Consider the following 23,402-nt stretch of genomic DNA (forward strand, 5'->3'; position numbering starts at 1 on the left):
GTTTTTTAAATCAAGGATTTTGAAGTGGAACTTAAAGGGAATAAAGAAACACACCACCTTGGATAGTCAATGGAACCAAATTGGGATTCCTTCCATGCAGTATCAGTGATTCAGAGATGTGTGTCTAAAAGTTGTACAAAAATTACTATTGATAATTGGGTAATGAACTAACATGCAAATGTGGACAGCTCAGCGAACAGATACTACCAGCAGGAAATCCCCCGCACTGTGAGCCTAGACGAACAACTGGCTTCTTCAGGGTACCTTAGAGAACGACAGACTCAATCCTGGAAGACCCTGTTGTATGGATTACCTTATCATTTTAAGAAACACAAAAGGATTCAAAGAGTTCAAAACTGTCATAATATTCAAACGGTTTCTCTGGGCCATAGAACCTCAGTTCACAGTCCTTGGTGGGAACTGTTCTGATACACAGGGGAGGCCTGCTGAGGACTCTACTGAAGAAACAATGTATCAAGTTGTCTTTGGATTTAAATCTGCTAGCAACAACAATTCATTTTACTTCTTCAGCTGGTGAAACAGAAAAACAGATAAGGGCCTGAGGTTTCTCTGATTAACCAAATAAGCTGATGATTTATGCAGTGATGGATTAGTTTAAAGCACAACCTAATTCTATACATTAAGTGAATAATACAATGTTTTACATGCATTGTAGGTTACACTCCAGGAAGCAAAAAAAGGAAGTACGTATCTAATACTGTATGAACATCTCAGGAAGAATTTTGCGTTTAGTAGTATAGGGAGAACTGCGCTTGTCTTATGAAACTTCTTGGTTAACAAAAAAGAACTTGCAGAATTTTAAATTTAAATAAGAACTTCCTCACCTGTATGCTCAATGTTCCCACATTCCAAACCCCTTTCCCTGATATCTGAGGGGAGTAATAAAGCCTAGGATTTACTTTTCTCAAAGCAACCTACTTGATACCATTGTCTTAACTGTAACCAAAGCTAACAATTTTTGGCTTTATAATCACCATTTCCACAACTGTCAGCTCATCTCCTCCTTTCCTGTCACTGCTCATTGCCCTCAACCACCAGGAACACCACCTCTTTTGAGCACAGGGATTCCCATTTGGTTTTTTATCTTCCCTGTTACCTCACTAGTCCCAACATGGTGCCTAGCTAACAGAAGTAGCTCAATAAATGTTTGTTGATGGAAGTAAGGAAGAGAACTGAGTATACTGTGCAAAGCGCCTGCCTGTCTTCATACAAGGAACAGAGACAAAACACTCAGGAGAAAGGCAGCTCTCAGTCATTTTCCCAGAGTTTTCCCCAGCCCATGAGAGCAGCTGTGAGTCTCAAGACTCCCAATGCCGCAGAAGTGAAGCAGCTGTGCAAAAGAGGCTTTTGCAGCCCACGCTGGAAGAGACCAGGGCGTCAGCACCATAGGGTCCCATCTAGGAACTCTGTTCATTTTCCCTGGGGAGCAAAGTACATGTGACAGAGTTTTTGTGCGTGGGTCAGCTTGGGGTGAATCAATAACATTCTTAAAACATTCAGAAACACTATCCGCACTGGTCGCCTTCAGTCTAAGTCTGCTTCTAACAATCCTAGCCAGACAGAGTTTTTATTTCTTTAGCAGCTCCCAAATTACATTAAAACCAGCTTTGCCAAAAATTAACTTATTTATGGGAGGAAAAAACACCCCACCTTGACCATCCACAAGACATGACATTCAAAATCTACACTTTCTTCAACCTGCCAAGCATCAAATACTGTTTGGCACACATATCTACTAGTTCTCTCACACCATCTTTGGCCTCCCTTTAAAAAGTCCTTTTTAACAAAAGTGACCAGAGAACAAAAACTGTTGAGGCCAATGACTTCTACTGACACAGCAGGGACCACTGGACAAGGCCTGTGTCTTGTCGATGACCTACAACTTACACTGCTCGAGAAGTTATGAAATCTCATTTTCTCAGACCAAATGTAACTATTCCTGTGGTTAAGGGCTTTGTTCTGCTCATTTCCCCATGGACACAGCAGCACTGTTATCCACCCACGGAAGAGAGCCAACTCCACTCTGACTCCTCCATAAAGGGAGCCTTCCTCTTTCCTTGTTATCTTGTATTTAAAAAACAAACCATAACTTGTTAAAAGTAGTACAAGTTTGATTCAAAGTAACTGAGGAAAGCAATGGTTTGTAACTAATATACTAAACCTTTCTTTTTATCCATAAGTGATTATCTGACTTCTTTGAAATTAAAAATAAAAAAATTTCCTATTTTGGGCCAGCCCGGTGGCTCAGGCTGTTAGAGCTCCGTGTTCCTAACTCCGAAGGCTGCCGGTTCGATTCCCACATGGGCCAGTGGGCTCCCAACCACAAGGTTGCCAGTTCAATTCCTCGAGTCCCGCAAGGGATGGTAGGCTCTGCCCCTGCAACTAAGATTGAACACGGCACCTTGAGCTGAGCTGCCTCCCGGATGGCTCAGTTGGTTGGAGCGTGGGCTCTCAACCACAAGGTTGCCAGTTCAATGCCTCGACTCCCGCAAGGGATGGTGGGCAGCGCCCCCTGCAACTAAAATTGAACACGGCACCTTGAGCTGAGCTGCCGCTGAGCTCCCAGATGGCTCAGTTGGTTGGAGCGCATCCTCTCAACCACAAGGTTGACGGTTCGACTCCCGCAAGGGATGGTGGGCTGCGCCCCCTGCAACTAGCAACGGCAACTGGACCTGGAGCTGAGCTGCGCCCTCCACAACTAAGACTGAAAGAACAACTTGAAGCTGAACAGAACCCTCCACAACTAAGATTGAAAGGACAACAACTTGACTTGGAGAAAAGTCCTGAAAGTGCACACTGTTCCCCAATAAAGTCCTGTTCCCCTTCCCCAGTAAAATCTTTAAAAAAAAAAAAAAAAAAATTCCTATTTTTAAACCAATCAGCAGCCACATGTAGGTGACTTCAGTTTACCTGAGGAAACATGGGAAAATGACTATTAAAAAGTATTACTGGTGGGGCCAGCGCGATGGCTCAGGCGGTTGGAGCTCCTTGCTCCTAATTCCAAAGGCTGACGGTTCGATTCCCACATGGGCCAGTAGGCTCTCAACCACAAGGTTGCCGAGTTCGACTCCCGCAGGGGATGGTGGGCTGCACCCCTGGCGACTAGCAACAGCAGCTGGACCTGGGGCTGGGCTGTGCCCTCCACAACTAAGACTGAAAAGACGACAACCTGAAGCTGAACAGCACCCTCCACAAGTAAGATTGAAAGGACGACAAGTTGACTTGGAAAAAAGTCCTGGAAGTACACACTGTTCCTGAATAAAGTCCTGTTCCCCTTCCCCAATTAAAAAAAAAGAACTTAAAAAAAAAAAGTATAACTAGTGAAGCTGTATAATGGGTACAAGGTCTTGACACTACTCTCGCTATTATCATGTTTTAAAAATTCCATGTTAAAAAGGCATAATGTATTAAAAATCTTTTTAAATGTAAACTTATGCCAAGTGAAAAAAAATTACATGTATTTCAACCTCCTCTGTTGCCTCAGATCAAAGTCAGGGTCCGAACAGTGCTCTTTTCTTCTTTATTCTTTTTATCCTCTTTGCAGGTCCTTATGGGTACCCAATAAAAGATGCCAATGGGAAAAACCAGCTTACTCAAGTAGAACAGTGTTGAAAACAATCCAGGCAAGACATTAATCAGTTTAAATAGAAACTTTGAAACATTCTTGAGATTTGACAAGAACTCAGAATTGAATTGTATATGAGATTATTGTTTCAAGGGAAATCACTGTATAACATTCCTTGACATAACACAAAGGGACCAACAGATCCATTTCAGGGTATGTGAGTGGATCTGTACCTGCTTTTTTTTTTTTAAGGAGGGTGCAGCTCACAGTGGCCCATGTGGGGATTGAACCAGCAACTTTGGTGTTAGTAGCACCACACTCTAACCAACTGAGCTAACCAGCCACCCCTATACCTGCTTTTTAACTGGTTTGTCCAAAACCTTTACCTCTCCTCACAACGCCCAATTAGATTCATCAATACAATGCATTATACCAAAATGCCTATGGACTTAAGACTGGACTTAAGCTACTTATCAAAGGAAAATGCAAAACAATTGTAATGGAGCTAAAATTAAACGTTAAAGTATCTTTTACAGTGTGACTTCGCACTATCTAATGGGAGAGGGGACTGACTACATTTTTCCAGCCGCAGTTTGACAGAATCACAAAGCAACAGGTATCAACCTTATCCTCGTGACAACCACAGCAAACATATTTCTGATTTTTAAGTGTGGTTAGTTTTTGAGGAGACAAACATCCAACTCTGGCTTCCTGGGGCAGCAAGCTCCACAGGTTGATTCACCATTCTATTAAACCTGATTTTTATTTGCTCTTAAATCAAAGCCTTTAAAATTAAGCCTGGAGGCTTATAGTAACATAAAGCGGAATGGTCAGAAGTCTTGAAAATCTGTACTAGAGGAACAATTTTAGACCCGATGAGGCGTGTTCAGGCCTAGCAAATCCTCACGGGCTAGCTAGCATAGCCTGGAACCACTGCAAGTCTGCTGGAAGTGATTCCTTGGCTGATCCTGGAAAATCCCAATACTCCCGATGACCCCTCACCTGATTGAACTCCTCGTCGGCATATATATCAATCAAGTCCACTCCTTCTGACATGGCTCCGGAAGGCAGATCGCGGGCCCGGAGAACGGACAACGTAAGAAAGATGCCACTGCGGAGAGGCAAGAGTTAGATGGCATGAAGGGCCCGGGTTGGAAGGAGGGCAATGGTCGCCAACCTCCCGTCTCCAGAGACGCAGCCTCCCCGGCAGCCCAAGCTCTGCCCCACCCGCTCCGCCCCGCCCCCGGCTCGCGCCGCCCCTCGCTCTCCCAGGCCGCCGGGGCTCGCGGGGCTCGCTGCCCATCACCCTCGGGCCCGACCCGAGCTACGCCGCTGGGGCCGTGGCGCGACGGGAAACCCCAGGCCTCTGCTCCTAGGGGCCCTCGCACAGCGTCGTTAAGAACGCCCGAGGCGAAGCCCGCAACCCCAGCCCAACGCACCTGCCTAGGCCCCGGGGCGGCCCCGGCTAGAATCCCCGCGAGTCCCGGAGATCCTGTTCCACATCCAAGCCCAGTCCTCGCCCCCAGCTAGGCCCGCCCCGCTCCCTCCCCACAGACCCGGCCCAGCGCCCTCGGCCCCCTCCCACAAAGGCCCGCGCCAACCCCCGCCCGCCGACTCCGGCTGCCCCAAACTCAACCGACCCCCTCCCCGCCTCAGCGCCGGCCCCGAGCCCTCTTCCGGCCCAGCCGGCCCCCGGCCGCGCGCCCCCGTTACCGGGAATATGGCGGCGGAGGCGGCGAGTCCGAACTAGGCCCGAAGCGCGCGAACCGCTCTCGGCCCCCAGGTCCCGCCTTCCCCCCTACCCCGCCACTGGCGTCACACGCAAAGCCACTTCCGCCCTACGCCTGCACGCATCTTCCGGCTTAGGGCGTATCTTCCGCAGGGTCGGCGTCCGGGAGATCCCGGAAGTGGCTGGGCCGCAGGCTTCCGGTACAGGTCGGGAAAAATGGCAGTGGCGCTCGGATTCCCGACTCTGGCGCGGGTGAGAATGGATGTCGTAGGGTCCTGGGCGGGTCACAGTGGGAACTGAGTCTCGTCTTCCTCCGCAGTCCTGGAGACCGCGAGGAGCGGTCCAACTGCCTGACAGCCTAAGGCAAGGACAGACCCAAGGAGAGGTCGAGCTTGCAAATTAGGAGATTCAAGTCGCTTTCACCCTTTCCAGAGCCAACTAGCTGCCTGTATTGTAGTATCGTGGAACGATCAGTCTTCCTGTAAGAACCAGTACGGATTTCACCTGTTTCCCGGGTGGAGCTGGCCCCACCGCCTCTGGGCGCCTCTTCTGTCTGTTTTTAAGTCAGCCTCCTCTTAAATCTTCTCTAATACCTATCATGAGTTCTCATCGCATCATAAGATCTTTCTTTCTTTTCCTTTTTTTTTAAATGTAGGTGTTTACTACTGTAAACTTTTCTTACTATTGCTTTTTGCTGCTTCTCATGCTATTTTGCATGTTGTGTCTATTGTCTCAAGATATTTTCCAATGTCCCTTTTGATTTCTTCTTTGGTTCATTTGAACCATTGGTTGTTTGTGAGCGTGTTGTTTAATTTTCACATATTTGTGAATTTTCCCATTTGCCTTCTGCTGTTGACTTCTAGTTTCATTCCGTTGTAGTCAGAAAAGATCTCATACAATTTCGATATTCTTAAACTTGTTGTATAACCTAACATGTGATCTATCCTGGAGGATGTTCCCAGTGTGCTTGAGAATAATGTATATTCTCGCTGCTGTTGGGTGGAATGTTCTGTATATATCTGTTTGGTTCATTGGATCTATAGTGTTGTTCAAGTTCTCTATTTCCTTACTGATCTTCTGTCTGGATGTTCTATCCATTGTTGAAATTGGGTATTGAAATCTATTATTGTGTTGCCATTTCTCTCTTCAGTTCTGTCAGTGTTTGCTTCATATATTTGGGTGCTCTGATATTGGTTGCATATATATTTATAATTGTTATATCTTCTTGGCTGATTGACCCTTTAATTATTACATAATATCCTTCTTTATCTCTTGTAACAGTTTTTGACTGAAAGCCTGATATGAGTAGAGGCATCTGCTCACTGTTGGTTACCATTTGCATGGAATATCTTTTTTCATCCTTTCACTTTCAACCTGTGTGTAGCCGTACAGCTCAAGTGAGTCTCTTTTAACAGCATATACTTGAATCTTGTTTTTGTTTTTTGTTTTGTCTATTGAGCCACTCTATTTTGGTTGGGGAGTTTAATATATTTACATTTAAAATAATTACTGGTAGGAAAGGACTTACTGTTGCCATTTTGTTAATTGTTTTCTTCATGTCTTGGAGCTTGTGTCCCTCTTTTCCTCCCTTGATGTGATTTCTTGTGTTTCGTTGATTTTTTTTTTTTTTTTTGGTAGAAGCATACTTTGATTCCTTTCTGACTTTCTATTGTGTATCTTGTATAGGTATTTCCTTTGTGGTTACTGTGGGGCTTACATACAACATAATAACTATTTTAAGCTGATAACCGTTTAACTTCAATCTCATACAAAAACTCTGCTCTTTTACTCCTTCTCACTTTATGTTATTGATATCACAATTACATATTTTTATATTGTGTATCCATTAACATTTTATAGGTGTGTTTTTTTAAAAAGTCTTTGTGTTTTAACTTCTATACCAGAATTAAAAGTGATTTATGCACCATTGTTACAATATTACAGTATTCTATATTTGTCATATTTACCTTTACCAGTGAGCTTTATGCTTTTATATGCTTTTGTGTTGCTGTCTAATATGCTTTAGGTCCTTTGGGCGTCTTGAATTTTAATTTCCACTCATTTCCCTCGATTTGGGAAGTTTGGGCCATTATTTCGTCAAATGAGCTTTCTGCTCCTTTCTCTCTCTTCTTCTAGGACTCCCAGAATGTGTGTAGTGTGTGCTTGATGATGTCCCATAAGTCTCTTGGGTGTATTTCACTGTTTTTCATTCTTTTTTCTTTTCCTTCTTCTGATGGGTAATTTCAAATGACTTGTCTTCGAGTTCACTCATTCTTTCTTCTGCTTGATCAAGTCTGCTGTTTAACCCCAATAGTGAATTTTTAAATTCAGTTATTGTATTCTTCAGTTCATATTTTCCATTGGGTTCTTTTTAATATTTACCTTTATTGGTATTTTCATTTTGTTCATGCATTGTTTTTCTGACCTCATTGAACATCTTGATGGCAGTTATTTTGAATTCTTTGTCAGGTAATTCATATACCTCTGTTTCTTTAGGGTCGATTTCTGGAGATTTGTTTTGTTCCTTTGATTAGGCCATGTTTCCTTGTTTCTTTGTGTCCTGTACAATTTTTTGTTGGGATCCACGCATTTGATAAAACAGCCACCTCTCCTAGTGTTTTTGGACTGGCTTTATTCAAAGGAAGATCTTCACCAGGCAGCCCTGCTAGAGATTCTGGGGGCTTCCCAATTCTTTTGAGTAGATATGTCTTCTCTGGATTTGTGCATGTCAATTCCTAATTAGAGGAATTTGCTGGCTTCTTTTGTCGGGAGCTCATAAATTCTTACTCCTTCTGGCGTCTGTACTACTGCAGCTTCTCAAGGTGCCACAAGCCTTCCAGCTCTGTTCTCAGCCCCCAGGCTTCTATAGTGTCCCGAGTATATTGTGGAGTTGGTGTCTCTGTGGGTGAAGGAGAATGTGGTGCTTCCTGCTCTGTCGTCTTGCTTGTATCACCACCTTCTCATCACATCTTGATAGTTTTTGCCTTTCTCTAGGAGTCCTTGAGGGATTAGGACCCATACCATCACTGTATGCTCAGATTTTGACACAGGCTAGTGACTAGAATACAAACCATACTGTAAAAATTTTAAGGGACTGCAAAGGAAGGAGAAAATATTTCTGCTGGATTATTTCTGGAAGGTCACTGATTAAGAACACGTTTGTAATTTTAGCTAGGTTTTGATCCTAACTGCAGTTACTATTTGGGTGACAAGTTTTTTAACTTCCCTGAGCTTCCAACTTCCTAAACTGTAGAGTGGAGTCAGTAGCAGCGTAAGTTCTTACAGACTAAATGAGATCGAATGCATTTAGCATCTAATGTGTTGAGTGAATGACAATGATGTTATTTGTTGTTGTTAAAAAGATGTTTGTGCTTTGTTTCAGATGCTTGCTCTGTCCAGGCGCCACCCAGTGTCTCCTTTGCTCAGCATGACATCATTCAGACGCTTCTGCAAAGGTGACAGCCCAACAGATTCCCAAAAAGATATGATTGAAATCCCTTTGCCTCCATGGCAGGAGCGAAATGATGAATCCATAGAAACCAAAAGAGCCCGCCTGCTCTATGAGAGCAGAAAGAGGGGAATGCTGGAAAACTGCATTCTGCTTAGGTAGGGGACAGGGGTGTTGGTGACACTTCTCTTTGACTAGAGACAGCATTTCAACTTCTTTCTCTTTCTTGTTTTTAGCCTCTTTGCTAAAGAATATCTGCACCACATGACAGAGAAACAGCTGAACCTCTATGATCGCCTGATTAATGAGCCTAGCAATGACTGGGATATTTACTACTGGGCTACAGGTACTGGGCATGATAAGCAGCATAATGGGAAAAGTAGGATGACGTGGGCCTATTTTGAGTCTAAAATTATATCCTAGGCAATTTTTTTCTTTTATTCATACAGTAGACCCTTAACCCAAACACTCATCAAATTTTTCCAAAGTGTGCAAAATTTGTTTTATTAGTTAAGGTTCTTTGTTTGCAAGCAAGAGAAACCTATTCTGTGTAACTTGAGCAAAAAGGGAATTTAGTGAAATTGTATGGGAAGCTCACAGTCTCGGAGAGAAGATTGAAGAAAAACTAGGCTGGGAATGGAGTGGAACCCATTATAGACAGCTCTATAGTCTGCAGAGCAAGAGTTCTTCAGTAGTCTCATTCTGACACTGCCTTTGAGGAATGAATACTCACTATGTATAGTTAGGATTAGCTTTGGCTGTGAGTAACAAAAAAATCCAAGACAATAATGGCTTAAGCAAGACAAAACTATATTTCTCTTTCTCATAATAGAAGTCCAGGGTAGGCGTGTAGAGGGGTTTCAGAAACCTTGCTGCTCCTTCATCCTCAGCATGTGTTGTCTACCTCCTGGTCCAAGATGTCTGCTGAACCTCTGCCCCATCTATTGCTGCATAACAGATTACCCCAAAACCCCATCTGCTATATCCATATTTCAGCCAAGAAAAAAGTGTATAGAAGAGCACACCCTATTCTTTATGGGTCCTTCTCAGGAAGCTAAACATCATACTTCCACTCATTTCCCACTAGCTACGGTTTAGTCACATGGCTACACCTCACCATAAAGAAGAAATAATATAGTCTATTCTATGTGTCTAAATTGAAGATTCTGTTATTAAGGAAAAATGAGAGAATGTATATTAGGGGATATCTCATCTATTTCTGTCACACTCTCTGGGTCTTCTATTTTTCTGTTTCCACTCAATATCTGTATGATAAAGTAGAAGCCATTCTGTAGGTTCCAGCTACAAAATGTGATAATGGATTGTGCTTTTGGTATTGTATCTAAGAAGTTGCGTGATCTAAAGTCACAAAGATTTTTTTCTGTTTTGTTCTAGGAATTTTGTAGTTTTAGAATCAGCTGTTCAGTTTCTCAAGAAAAGAAATCCTACTTGGATTTTGATTGGAGTTGTATTAAATCAATAGATGAATTTGGGAAGATTCTTTTAGCAATTTAGAATTGTCTAATCTAGGAACGTGTTATATCTCCATTTATTTAGGTCTTCTTTCTTTCATCAGTGTATTGTCTATTGCTGCATAACAGATTACCCCAAAACTTACTGGCTAATACAACCCACATTTATTATCTCATAGTTTCTGTGTTTCTAGAATCCAGACATGGCTTAGCTGGCTCCTGTGTGCTTCAGTCTGTCACGAGGTTGTAATGAAGGTGTCAGCCCAGGGTATGGGTCTCATCTGAAGGCTCAACTAGGGGAGGATCTGCTTCAAGCTCTCTGGTGTTAGTTCCTCATGGGCTCTTCAGTCCTTACTGGCTGTTGCCTAGAGACTGCCTGCTGTTCTTTGTCACAAGGGCCTCTCCCACATGGCAGCTTGCTTCTCAAAATGTACAAACCAAGAAGGCAATAGAGTTTACCCGCAAGATGTGTTTTGTAACCTAAGCACCTCAGTGACATTCCATCATCTTTGCCATATACTGTTGGTTAGAATCAAGTCATTAGGTCCAGCCTGAGTCAGAGAGGGACTCACCCAAGGCGTGATTGCAGGAGGTGGAGATTATTGGCCATCCTAGAAGTCAGCCTGCTACAATCAGCATTTTATAATTTTCAGCATATTTTGCTAGATTTATACCTAGGTATTTTAAATATTTTGGTGCTATTGTCAATAGTACTTAAAAAATTTTTTTCAATTTCCCATTGTTGGTAGAATGCAGAAGTGCAATTGATTTTTCTGTATTGACTTTGTATACTGTGACCTGGCTAAACTCACTTAGTTTTAGAAGCTTTTTTATGGATTCTCTGAGATTTTCTATGTAGACAGTTGTGTCGTCTGTGAACACAGGTGGTTTTTTCTTTTCCAGTATGTATGCCTTTAAATCTTTTTCTTGCCTTATTACACTGTCTAGGACTTCCTGTATAATGTTGAATAGCAGCAGTGAGAGCAGACATCCTTGCCTTGTTCCCAGTATTGGGGAGAAGTACTCAGTCTTGTACCATTAAATGTAAAGTTAGCTGTAGGTAAGTTGTAAATACCTTTTACCAGGTTGAGAAAATTTCTTTCTGTTTCTAGTATGTTGAGTGTTTAATAATAAATAGATGTAGAATTTTGTCAAGTGCTTTTTAGGAATCTCTAGAGATAACAATTTCTTTAGTGATGTGATTTTTCCCCCTTGATGTGATTTTTTCCCCCCTTGATTTATTGATATAATGAGTTTTTGATTGATTGATTTTCAAATATTGAGCCAACCTTGCATTTTTAGGATAAGCACCACATGGTCATGATATGTGTTGCTTGATTTGATTCTAACTAATATTTTGGAGAAGATCTTGTATTTGTCTTCTTGAGGGTGTTATTGGTGTGCAGTTTTCTTGGAATATTATCATCTGGTTCTGGTTTTGATCGGGGTAATGCTGGCTTCATAAAATGAGTTGTGAAGTGCTCTCTCCTCTTCCATTTTCAGGAAGAGTTTGTAGAGAATTGGTATTATTTCTTCCTTAAATATTTGACAGAATTTTCTACTGAAGCCATTTGGATCTGGGGCATTTTTTTGTTGGAAGTTTTTAACTGTAAAGTCAAATAAAGCTTTTAATAGATGTGGAACAATTCAAGTTATCTATTTTTTCTTGGATGAGATTTGTTAGCTTGTGTCATTCAATAAATTTGCCCATATCACGTAAGTTGTTGAATCTGGACATAAAGTTGTTTGTACCATGCCCTTTTTATTTTAATGTCTGAAGAGCTGGGGTGAGGTTCCCTCCTTTATTTCTAATATTGATAAACTGTAGGGCTCTTTTTTTTTTTTTTTTTTTTTTTTTTAAAGGAATGCACAGCTCATGCGGGGATCAAACTGGCAACCTTGGTGTTAGGTGTTAGCACCATGCTCTACCCAACTGAGCTAACTGGTCACCCCTCTTTTTTTTTCTTGATCAATCTGACCAGAAGTTTATCAATTTTATTTATCTTTTCAAAGAAGCAGCTTTTGGTTTCATTGATTTTCTCTTTCTGTTTTCAAGTGCGTTAACTTGTGCTCTTTATTATTTCCTTTCTTCAGCTTGTGTTGGGCTTAATTTATTCTTTCTCTAGTTTTTAAGGTGGAAGCTGATCTGATTGACTTGAAACCTTCTTTGTTTTCTCTATAAGCATTTAAATTTCCCCTCTAAGCACTGCTTTAGCTTCATGTTGTAAATTTGGTTGTGTGATGCTTTCCTTTTCATTCAATTCAGAATACTTTCTAATTTCTCTTGTGAGAAATTTCTTTGACCCATGAGTTATTTAGAAGTATGTTTAAGTTTCAAATATTTCCAGACTTTCCAGATATTTTTCTATTATTGATTCCCTTGTCAGCACAGAATATATGTTGTATAATTTTAGTTCTCCTAAATTTCTCAAAATTTGTTTTATGGCCTGAAATTTGGATATCTTAATAAATGTTCTATGTGCATTTATTTGAACATAACTTGTGGGTAAAGTGTTTTATAAATGTCAACAGATCAAATACAAATCAAATTGGTTAATATTGTTCTTTATGTTTTCTACATTCCGACTGATATTCCCTGTGCTTGCTCTGTCAATTAATAAGAGAGTGTTGAATTCTCCAACTGTGATTGTGGATTTGTTTATTACCCCTTTCAATTCTTTCAGTTTTTGCTTATTATATTTTAAAGCTCTACTATTATATGAAGACATATTTAGAGTTATTTATCTTCTTAATTAATTGATTCCTTTATCATCATATAATGTCAATCTTCATTGCTGATAATATTCCTTGTTCCGAAGTGTCTGATAGTAATTTAGACACTCCAACTTTCTTTCAGTTAGTGTTTGCATGGTATGTGTTTTTCCATCTATTTTACTTTTCTATAATTATGGAATAAATAACCACAAACTTAGTGACTTTAAACACCCTTTTATTAGCTCATTGCTCTGTAGGTCAGAAGATATGACCAGATCTCAGTCTGAAATCAGAGTCAGCTGTCTACTTTTCTGTCTGGAAGCTCATTCAGGCGGTTAGGAAAACTCATTTCCTTACAGCTGTAAGACGGAGAACTCCATTGCCTTGCTCGCTGCGATCTCTTTCAGCTCCCAGAAGCCCTCAGATCCTTGCCATGTGGCTCGCTCTGTCTCAGCACTGGGGCTCCTCCCTGACGTGGGATTCTTCTTGTGCTTGAAATCTCTCTCATTTCCCCTTCTGTCATCTGCTGGAGAAAGCACTGCTTTTATAAGTAGGTCAGAAACACCTGGATAATTTCCCTGTCCAAAGGCCAACTGTGTCAGATAACATAGCCTAATCATGGGAGTGAAAACCATCATATTCACAGTCCTGAGGATTATACAAGGCTTGTACAGCGGGGAGGGGGATACACTGGGGCCAACTTAGAGGTCTGCCTACCACACCGTTCTTTAATTTCAACCTGTCTTTAAATTGAACTTCTTGTAGACAGCACATGTAGTCTTTATTTTTTCTTGATCCAATCTTACAGTCTATCTTTTCATTGATGTGTTTTGACCATTTACAAAGAATTAATTATCAATGTGGTCACATTAAAATCTATCATCTTTTTATTTGTTTCCTATTTCTTCCATCTGTTCTTTGTTCCTTTACTCCTCTATTTCCATGGGTTTTTAATTGAGTATTTTAAATTTCATTTTACCTCCACTATTAGTTTATTATTTATACCTCTCTTTATAATTGTTTTAGTGACTGCCCCAGGGTTTGCAGTATACATCTTTAATTAATCACAGTCTACCTTCAAGTAATATTATACTGCTTCATGTATTATGTAAGAACTTTATAATAGTATACTCCAGTTCCTTCCTCCCAATTTTTGTGCTATTATCATACTTTTTATTTTTACGTAAGCTGTGAGCCTATATTACATTTGTATAGTTTTACTTTAGACAGTTATCTTTAGAGCAATTTAAAATAAGAAAAAAACTATATTTGTAAATATACAGTATATATAAATGTGTATAACATAATATATAACATTTGTATTATAATGTACTAAGTACATTGTATTTTATATTTACCTTCATTTTTAATGCCTTTGGAGATCTTCATGTCTTTATGTAGATACATGTTTCTATCTGGTATCATATTCCTTCTGCCTGAAAAATTTCCTTTAATGTTTCTTGCAGTGCAGTTCTGCTATTATAAATTCTCTCAGCTTTGTTGCATCTTTGTTCCTTTGTCTGTAATGTATCTTTTCTTTCTGAATGTTTTCAACATTTCATCTTTGGTGTTTAGTTGTTTGAATATGATGTGTCTAGATGTTTATTTTTGGTATTTACCCTGCTTGGAGTTCTCTGGGCATGTTGGATCCAATTACACTTAGATTAGACTGTTAATTTTTTTTACAGCTTTTGGATTCTCTGTTTTGTGTCTTTCACTCTTTTAATGTATCAGTTTGAGTAATTTGTGTTGGGTAATATCTGTTGCCCTACCTTCAGTTCACTAATTCTTTCCTTGACTTTGTCAGATCTCATGATGGGCCTGTTGAAAGGTCATCATTCTGCTTATTTGCCACTGTATTTATTTTTAATATTTCCATTTGACTTTTACAGTTTCTAACTCTGCTGGAATTCCTCATCTGTTCATACATTTCATCTAGTTTTTCTGTTAGAGTCTTTAACATTAGTCATAGTTACTTTAAATTCCCAAATAGTTCTGACATCTGGGTCATTTTTTCATCTATTTCTGTTGATTGCTTTGTCCCTTCACAGTGTGTTGGGGTTTTTTTTCTTCTTTTATGTATGTGTGTCTCATAATTTTTGATTGAATGTTAGACATCATGAGTATGACAATAAGGGCTAGCTAAATAGTATTTATGCCTAGGAAAGGGCATGTTTCTGCTAGGCTGTTAGTGTGGGGATCAAGTCAATCTAGTTAGGAATTAAGCTCACCTTGGATTTGTTACTGCTTTGGTTCCCTTCAGTGCACCACCAGCCTTTACTGTTGCCATGTGCTTAGGGTGGGGGCTGAGTTTCCAGAGGGTATTTCTCAATGTTCTTGTTTTACCCTCAGCTTTAGCCTTCTCCGTATTTCTGTACCTCAAAGGGAATCTCTTTTCTTGTGTTTGCCCTCTCCCAGTGGTAGATTCTGGTTGCTTTCTACCAGAAAGTGCTAGTTAGTTTGGGGGCGGGGAGGTTGGGAGGGCCTTCTTCATTATCCTGATCCAGCTTCAGTCCCTGTGGCCCTTGGCGCTGTAGGTGGGCTTTCTCAGTGACCCTGCTCATCCCCCAGGGGAGAGGATTTTTTTTTTTTCTTTTACCCTCTCATCAGCCCAAGTGGGACCTCGTGTGCCCTGTAGGAGACAGGATTTGCTGATCTACTCCCAGTCACTTGAGGCTTTTGTTCTGTAGAGGGCAGGGCCAGGCTGGGCTTTATGCTTTCTGTCCAGTCTGGCTACTCCCCTTCTCCTGGCCTGCATCACTGAGGGAGGCTTTCTCCGCCTTCTGCGCTGAACCCAGTCTTTGTGTGGGGCATATTCAGTCGTGGTTTGTTGAGAAGAACCTGTAGGCGGGTGTGAACTCCCCTGTGTCTGTGGCTAGCCCACACTTGGCTTTTAGCAGTTCATTAAAAATTTTAACTGTATTCTTCTCACCTGCTTGTATGGTGCCCAGTGTCTCTTTTTCCCATGCCCTGTCTCAGGTGAGCAAGTGCTCATGTGCAGTTTCCCCCTTGAGAGACCTCTCTTTCCTTCGGTTTTAGTCTAGTTTGCTGTGTGACCTCGGCTCTCTGATGACTTCAAGGAAACTCATGGTGTTTGTAGTTTAACTGGCTTTGTGTTGTTAGGATGAGTGCAGTGTGCTTTTCAACTTTCCGCCTCCCAGACAGAAGCCTGAATCTCCTTCCCCTTATTTTGATGATCACCACAAAACAAATGGTAGGCCCACTGGCTGCTAAGTCCTATGCTGAGTGAGGGGGAATCAAACTTTGTTTAGAAGAGTTCCTCTCCTACCGTTGTATTTAGTCTTGATAGGAGGGTAATTCCAGAGCACATGACCTAAGCTTTCCCAGTGGGAGGCCCTGCTTGTAATTTGAGTCTTGAGTGAATGTCTCAGGGTGAAAAGAGAGGTTGGAGGTGAGCAGCATACTGTCAGACTCTGCTACTAGACTGGGTCTAGCATTCTCTCTTCTGTCCTTTTGGTGTCCTTGTCCCTTCAGATCTGGTTCTCCAGCTTCATGTCACTTTTGTGTGCCTCTAGCAGCCTTCCAATACATTCCTTTTTGCTTAAGTTTACTAGAGTTATTAGTTCCTCTCACTTACAACCAAGGGCCTTTGCCTTAGGAACTTTATAGATTAGAAGAGGAAACACAATACCCAGAAAACAACTGAAATTCCAAAAGCAGAGCAAAGTAGTACAGCTAAGATCGGACAGGCTAGAAGTCAGCAAACCTGTTCATAAAAGACCAGATATTCTATAAATATTCTAGTAAAAAGAGACATTCTGTAAATATTCTAGTCTTGCTGCCATATGGTCTTTGCTGCACCTGCTCAGCTCTGCCATCATAGCACAAAAGCAGCCATGGATGAGATGTAAACCAGTGGGAGCAGCTGTTCCAGTAAAACGATTTGCAGGTACAGGCTGCCGTCGTTTGCCCCCTCCGGGTATGGGCTATCGTGTATATTTAGAGGAAGAATGGAGACCATCTGTATTATCTACTGAGGCTCTTAGCCAAGGCCAGAGTTTCGGGTTTCAAGATCCTTATGTCTGGCTATTGACTGACTGACATAATTCTTTCTGCCAATTCTTCTCTCACAGAAGCAAAACCAGCCCCAGAAATATTTGAAAATGAAGTAATGGCACTACTGAGAGACTTCGCTAAAAACAAAAACAAAGAGCAGCGACTGCGTGCCCCAGATCTCGAATACCTCTTTGAAAAGCCACGTTGAGCTGTGCACCACTGCCTGCCATGGGGGTTCGGTCCGTGGACCCTACCTGCTTATGATGGATGCTGACCTTGAATTCCTGCCTTTCCTTAGACATTCAGCCCACCCGGACCATTTGTCCTGCCTCAAATGATGGGCCCACCTCTCCCCTGGGCCATGTAAATGTTCATTGTGTCTCATTCTGACACTTTTGTTCAATTCTAGGCCTCAGAAGCGTTTGTCAGTAGCCTGGCTGTCTCTCTGGCAGGCCTCTGCCACAGGAGGGCACTGCGGGGAAGCGACTGGCCTCACTCATTGCTGCAGCCAGAAGCGGCCTCGTCAATAGAGGCAGCCTGCTGTGGGTGCTGTGTGGAAAGCTTCCCGAGCGGCTCAGGGCTTTGTCCAAGTGGAATTCCCCCCGCCAGCCCGGGAGGGTTCTTTCTGCCAACGAAACTGATCTAAGCCCCCTGAGTGGAATCGCTCAATGGCACGGCAGGCAGAGTAAGGGCAGCAGTTAGTAATGATATGTGTATCCGCTTGAGAGTCAGCATCCTCCTCATCAGAGTTTCTCCGAAATGTTCACTTTGTAAACTGAACAATAATTGAATATTAAAGCATGCTTTAAAAAGGAGAATCGCAATTTCTCAACCCTCACACAATTATTTAATTTTGTCTGTTTGTATGATCCATAGTCATATGTTTATAATATTATAGAGTTTTACAAGGTTACCATCATAAGTTTTATTTCCATGCAGTACTGTAGCAAACGTTTTCTGTATTTCTACAGTTTTCACAATTATTTTTGTTGACAAAATAGCATAAGAAATACAACGTTAGAATGAATTAGTTGAAAGTGTTTAGCTCTAGGGCTAGAAGACTTCTGTGTTGCTGGGGCGGCCTCAATGGAGAGCGTTTGCCCTCGGAGCTGTGTCCTGTCAGAATGGCCATCACCCAGAGCGGCCGGCACCGTCTACAGGTGTTGACCTGAGGCAGGCAGGCCAGAACTGATAAGCAGATGGCTGGTGATTGTAACAGCAGCATGCAGGGAGGAAGTCCATGTTTCCAGTGTTTCCAGTGTTGTGGGGTTCCCATGGCATCTCCTCATGGCTCTGCCTGCTCTTGAGTGTCTCTGGCTAAGGAGAAAAGACACAAGGGCCAGCCTTTACTTACATGATCTCATTAAAGCTTCACAGCAGTCCTGCAGACACGTGGTGTTATGCCTATTTTGTAGATGAGAAAGGAGGGCACAGAGAGTCACTTGTCCAAGGTCAAGTAGCTATTCTGTCAAAAAGCCAGAATCTTGTTTAGTTCAATCTGCCTCCACAGCTTGTGCACTTTCTCCTGGAACACGCTACCTTACTGGTGGAAACTTAGTATAAATCTATGCTTTGAAAAGTTACAGCAAAGAAACTTGACAGCTCTGAGATATGACCTGTGCATCTCATAGCAGGCAGGGAGGGAGCTGCCAAATGCTTCCCCAAGTAAGCACTCGGTCATGCAGGGTCGCTCTCGTGAGTGAGGAAGCAGTACAGGCACTAGTTACAGGTTCAAATCCTAGCCCTGCCTCTTACTTGCTGGATAAGTGAATTGGCCTGAGCCTCAGTTTCCTCATCTATAAAATGAGTGACACTCCCTGTCTTACCCAACTGCGAGAATCAGCTGAGAAGGGATAAAGTATGCGAAGTTCTCACATGGTCCCCAGCACACAGCAAGCTCTCAGGAGATAGTAGATGTCAGCGTTTGGTCATGGCCTCAGTCTGAGACTTAAAACCTGTCTCCCAGCAAATTGCCTGGTGTCTCAGGAAGGTCACCAGAGCTATGTGCAGGGCAGTCTCGTCTGCAGATGAAAAGCCGAGCCTATGAAAGAACCACAGGGTGTCTTACCAGCCAGTGAAGACGAGAGGAAAGACACTGGTGATGAGACCTTTGATGGCAAAATCTATGGCATTCACCTAAGCAAGCAATGGGAATGGGATTTAGAAGGCAGAACCAGGTCAGACGAGAAGATAGATGTCACCCTGGGAGCTTACCGCAGACTGGCCGTTCTCTCAGGGGGCCTCATTTGATGTACCGTGGGGCGGATGTTAAACAGGCAGAGTTTATAGAGAGAGATATATCTGGACTGTAAGAAGGGTGCATGAATTGGGCAGCGGCTTGCTCATCCATCCTAGACACTTATGCAACAAACCCCAGTAGCCAAGTATGCAGTTAGGATTTTAGTCCCCCTGGGGTTTGATCTCTCCTTAAGCTGATTTTTGTTTTATTTAACATAATGTTCAACTGCTGCCACTTTCACCTGGGGATGGCATGCTTCTAAAGGAATTGTTTTCTTCCCAGGCTGCTGGCTTGTGTCATCTCTGAAAGTGAAGAATCGTGCTAACTTCAGCTGCTCAGTGTCAGACCCAGGGGTGCTATGTGAACAGTTTTTCCCTTTGTTAGGCATTAAGAAAAACTAGGCCGGCCACAGTGCATTTAAAAAAAAAAAATTAATAAACATATAGCAAGGGCCAGCAGCCCCCCAAGGGCCCGTGATGGGCAGAAGCTAGATGGATTCCTCTCGGTTGGACACCTCCCAGCTCACTGACCTCATTCAGAGCCGCTGCCAGGCGGGTGAGCATCTGGCCCTGCCCTGACCCAGCTGAAGTGGTCTCAAGAATGCTATCTCCAGGCTCCCATGTGATGCATCAAACTGGGTTAGTAAAAGCCACTCTCTTCCCATCGTTTCCTCACTTAAACCATTTTAAGTCTTCAAAATCCATAAATCCAATACCTTTTGCCCGAGCTCTGTGCATTCGATGGAGCGTGTCTGTTGCGGGTCATTGTAGAGGCACCGCTTGTGGGCTTTGGGCATTATCTGGACGTCATCTGGCCTGTCTCTCCAGCTCCAGCCAGGGCAGCACCGCAACAAACCTGGCTCCTATTTTCAACATCACCAGGGAAAAGAGTTCCTCTGGGAAAGCTGAGTCTCACTTTTATCCTTCAGTCCATCTGCTGCTATTGTGGCTAGACAGGAAGATTCCACGATACGGAAGCTTGAGCAGCCGTAAATGGGTCTGGGAGACTGAGCTGACAGCCCTCTTAGCACAGCCTGTCGCGTCAGAGGATGGTGGACTTGCCATCCTGCAGCTGTCAAGTTGATGCTGATCAAATTCCAGTTAAGCCACCTTGTGACACCTCACTTTCCCAGTGAACCCTCTGAGTGGTGTCACACTCTTCCCCACTTGGGTAAAATGGCATTGGGACAGGTAGCCTAAGGCAAATAGTGCTTTTTGCGCTTAAGAAACAAATGTCTATTAGCAGTCAGACATCTTCGGATGGACGGCAGAAAAGCGGAAGCTATCCAAGGTAACATCAGGCTTCAGAGGAGAAGACGTGTAGAGAAACCGACCACCGTGTAGCCTATAACCACAGAAGGAGAGTCCAAGTCTCCTGCTGGGTCCCACGTCTTGCCTGAATCCAGATACTCCTGCCAAGGAGGAGACTGTTCTCTTTAGAAAGGGCAATTGAACACATCTACCCATCACAGCACGTCACTTTAAAAAGCAAATTATAACATCAAGATACACATTTTATTTCCCAGTGGATTTCAGTTTAGTTAGTTACCATGTGAAATGTTCACGTTTGGTGATGCCCTGGGACATATGCCCCACATGTGGACAGAGCAATTAAGGGCGCTGCTTGGGAATCAGACCAACGTTAGATTCCTGGCTCCACCATTGGTCAGCAGGGTGACCTTGGTCACATTATTTAATCTCTCCACACTGCTGTGTCTCATCTGCATCGGAAAGAAAAAGCACCTCACCTCGTGTGGGTGTAAGGGCTAAGTGAAGTCATGCGTGTAAAGTGCTCAGCGCCCTATTAACACTCGGTGGTAACAATGGTTAACAGTGTTTGCTTATGGTGTGCCCTGCACTGAGCTTTACATGGATTGTGTCATTCAGTGCTCACAACCGGAAAAGGGGATGGGCCCAATGATCATTCCCCTTCCACAGAGGAGGAAAGTGAGGCTTGCTGAGAGTCAGCTACTTGCTCTAAGTCACAGATGGGAAGGGGTGCAACTAGGAGCCAGGCAGTGCTTAGGCAACATATGCTACCCTGCCTCAAAACGTGGGAGCCATCGTCATTATTCTGCCACTGACTTCTCATCCTGGACATTTTCTTGGTCCATGGAGAGCCACCGTGTGGAGGACTTTGCAGAGACCCTCTCTTGGTCCCCTGTAGGACCCCTAGGACCATCCTCACAGAGATGATGTCACCATCTTAACCACCAGCCCCAGCCTTAACCACCTGAACCCTCCAAGCAGGACAAGTGGAACCTATCTCTTCAGGTGATAGAGTTCAGAGAGACTTCCTTTGGATTTGGGGTTGGGTGAGGAGAGCCAAATGGCAGGGCTCCAACTATGTCCTGCTTCAAGGGTTTCGTTCTTACCCTGAGCCACAGAGATGAGGTTGGAGGCTTCCTGGCTCTCCCATCACGGTCTGTCCTTTCCCTCCATGTTGAAGGCTGGCTCTGAGAGCTGGGTGGAGCTGTTCGGGAAGGCTCTGGGAAGCCCATTCCAGTGGCCCAGGATGAGTTGCCCAACCTGTGTCGCAGCCACTGGCTCCAGCATTTTGCTGACAAGACAGAGGCTCTGATGCCAGGCTCCTTGTGAAGAGGCCCTCACTTCCCTGTTTCTCTGAGCTCCCACCCACTTGTCAGTCACCCAGAGGGAAGAGGTTTCAGTGTATGTTGCACTAGATACTGTGCTTCTAACACAAGTAGAAACAGGCAGTCAGCTTGGTCGAAATAGGAAAAGTGGTACTCAGAAATCTAATTTGAAAGATACACTGTAATGGTCTTCACCAGATATGGGGATCAGAGAAGCATGTGTCTTGTCTGTCCTTGAGGAATTCATTGTTTATTCTTTCACTCTTGACTTCATTGAGTCACAAGCAGAGGTTGTCTATACTAACATTATGTGCTAGGCCCAGTGCCAAGAGACACAGAGATGAATGGGATATAGCCCGTGTCCCGAAGGGCCTCTGAAGGAGGGATAAGTAAAGAGAAGAGAAATGACATTGGTCGGTGTAGCCCAGGCACTGACCCAAGTGCAGGATGCAGGACATCCAGCCTTGTGTGGCAGGCCTGTCCCCACAGGAGGGCCATGGAGCTCTGAGACACCTACTTTAATATCTTAGAAACAGTTTACCTTGTCCTGAATTCACCCTCACCAACCAACCTTATGATTCTCTGGTAGATTCTTAGTTCCTGTATCCACGCGCTTTGCCATGTAACTTTTCAGGGTCCTCCCCTGTGATTCTGGGGTGAACCAAGGACCTGGCTTGGCCAATGGGCTGTCAGTAATCACGAAGCAAACAGAGCCTTGAAAAGCGCTTGCACACCTGGGCTTGCCCTAGCTCTCGTACCTTTGCCCCCACCTGAAAACCTGCCCAGGTTAGCCTTCAGGAGGATGAGAGACATATGTCCAAGTTACCCCGGGCACCTCAGCCACGGGCAGCTGACAGGTAAGTGAGCTCAGTCAAGACCAGAAGAATAACCCAGCCAAGCCCAGTCCAAATTGCAAACCCAGACTCGTAAGCTAGATAAATGCTTATTATTTTAAGCCACCAAGTTTTGGGATGATTTGTTAGGCAGCATTATTGTAGCAATTGATAACTGATACAGATGGTAATTGGGCTTTCCCAGGTAGGTTTGCTTACAGAGAAAAATAATAATAACTGGCCAGTACAAGTGAGTCCTCTGTCTCTTGGACAGGTGAACCTCTCACTTTAATGTTTTTAAAAATGTGGCTGCTTAGCATCTCAGACTCTTGTGAACTTAGTATATCAGTCTCATATGGACACATGTAATTCCTCTTCCACTATTTGAACAGCGGCCGTAACAGCTAACATTTACTCAGTGCTTATTCTAGACACACATTGGGCTAACACTGTACATGCATCGACTCGCTCAGTTTCTACGGCAGTCCCATGAAGCAGGTTGTACTGTTATCTTCATTTTGTCAATGAAGAAATTGAGTAACTCCCGTATGGTGACACTGGCTTAGCAGTTGGGCAGAAGTGAACAAAGAAACTGACATAGGACCCTCAAAAGGCATGCCTCCTATTTATTTTTCTAAATAGCCATGAAGGAGAAAGGGAGAAGTATGGAGGAGAACCAGCAAAACAAGTTAGGCTCAGGAATTATGTCTAGGAAGAGACTTTGGGTGGCATGGCTAGTGGCACATAGAACTGACTAGAAACAAATCGGT

General features: G+C 43.2%; 2 protein-coding genes across 5 annotated transcripts in view; one reads left to right on the plus strand and one right to left on the minus strand.

Moving 5' to 3' along the window:
- Positions 1-5,422, minus strand: part of CPSF7 (cleavage and polyadenylation specific factor 7) — a 22,589-nt gene extending 17,167 nt beyond the window's left edge. For 2 of the 4 annotated variants that reach the window (XM_074336465.2, XM_074336461.2), the window contains exons 1-2: positions 5,300-5,422; positions 4,589-4,697 (exon numbers count right to left, since the gene is read on the minus strand). In XM_074336465.2, the coding sequence (XP_074192566.1) occupies positions 4,589-4,642 (54 nt within the window). In that variant the 5' untranslated portion in view covers positions 4,643-4,697; positions 5,300-5,422. Of the gene's footprint in view, positions 1-4,588; positions 4,698-5,025; positions 5,163-5,226 lie in introns of those variants that run through there. The other 2 variants (XM_074336462.2, XM_074336464.2) reach the window with 2 other exon arrangements.
- Positions 5,409-17,785, plus strand: SDHAF2 (succinate dehydrogenase complex assembly factor 2). The gene is made up of 4 exons (XM_019754087.3): positions 5,409-5,567; positions 8,698-8,921; positions 9,000-9,109; positions 17,045-17,785. The coding sequence occupies exons 1-4, from the start codon at positions 5,532-5,534 to the stop codon at positions 17,173-17,175; spliced, it is 501 nt and encodes a 166-aa protein (XP_019609646.2). The 5' UTR covers positions 5,409-5,531; the 3' UTR covers positions 17,176-17,785.
- Positions 17,786-23,402: the final 5,617 nt, after the last annotated feature.

Source organism: Rhinolophus sinicus, chromosome 14, assembly GCF_057876585.1.
Source record: "Rhinolophus sinicus isolate RSI-liver-muscle chromosome 14, RSI-T2T, whole genome shotgun sequence".
In the NCBI taxonomy this organism is placed as follows: domain Eukaryota; kingdom Metazoa; phylum Chordata; class Mammalia; order Chiroptera; family Rhinolophidae; genus Rhinolophus; species Rhinolophus sinicus.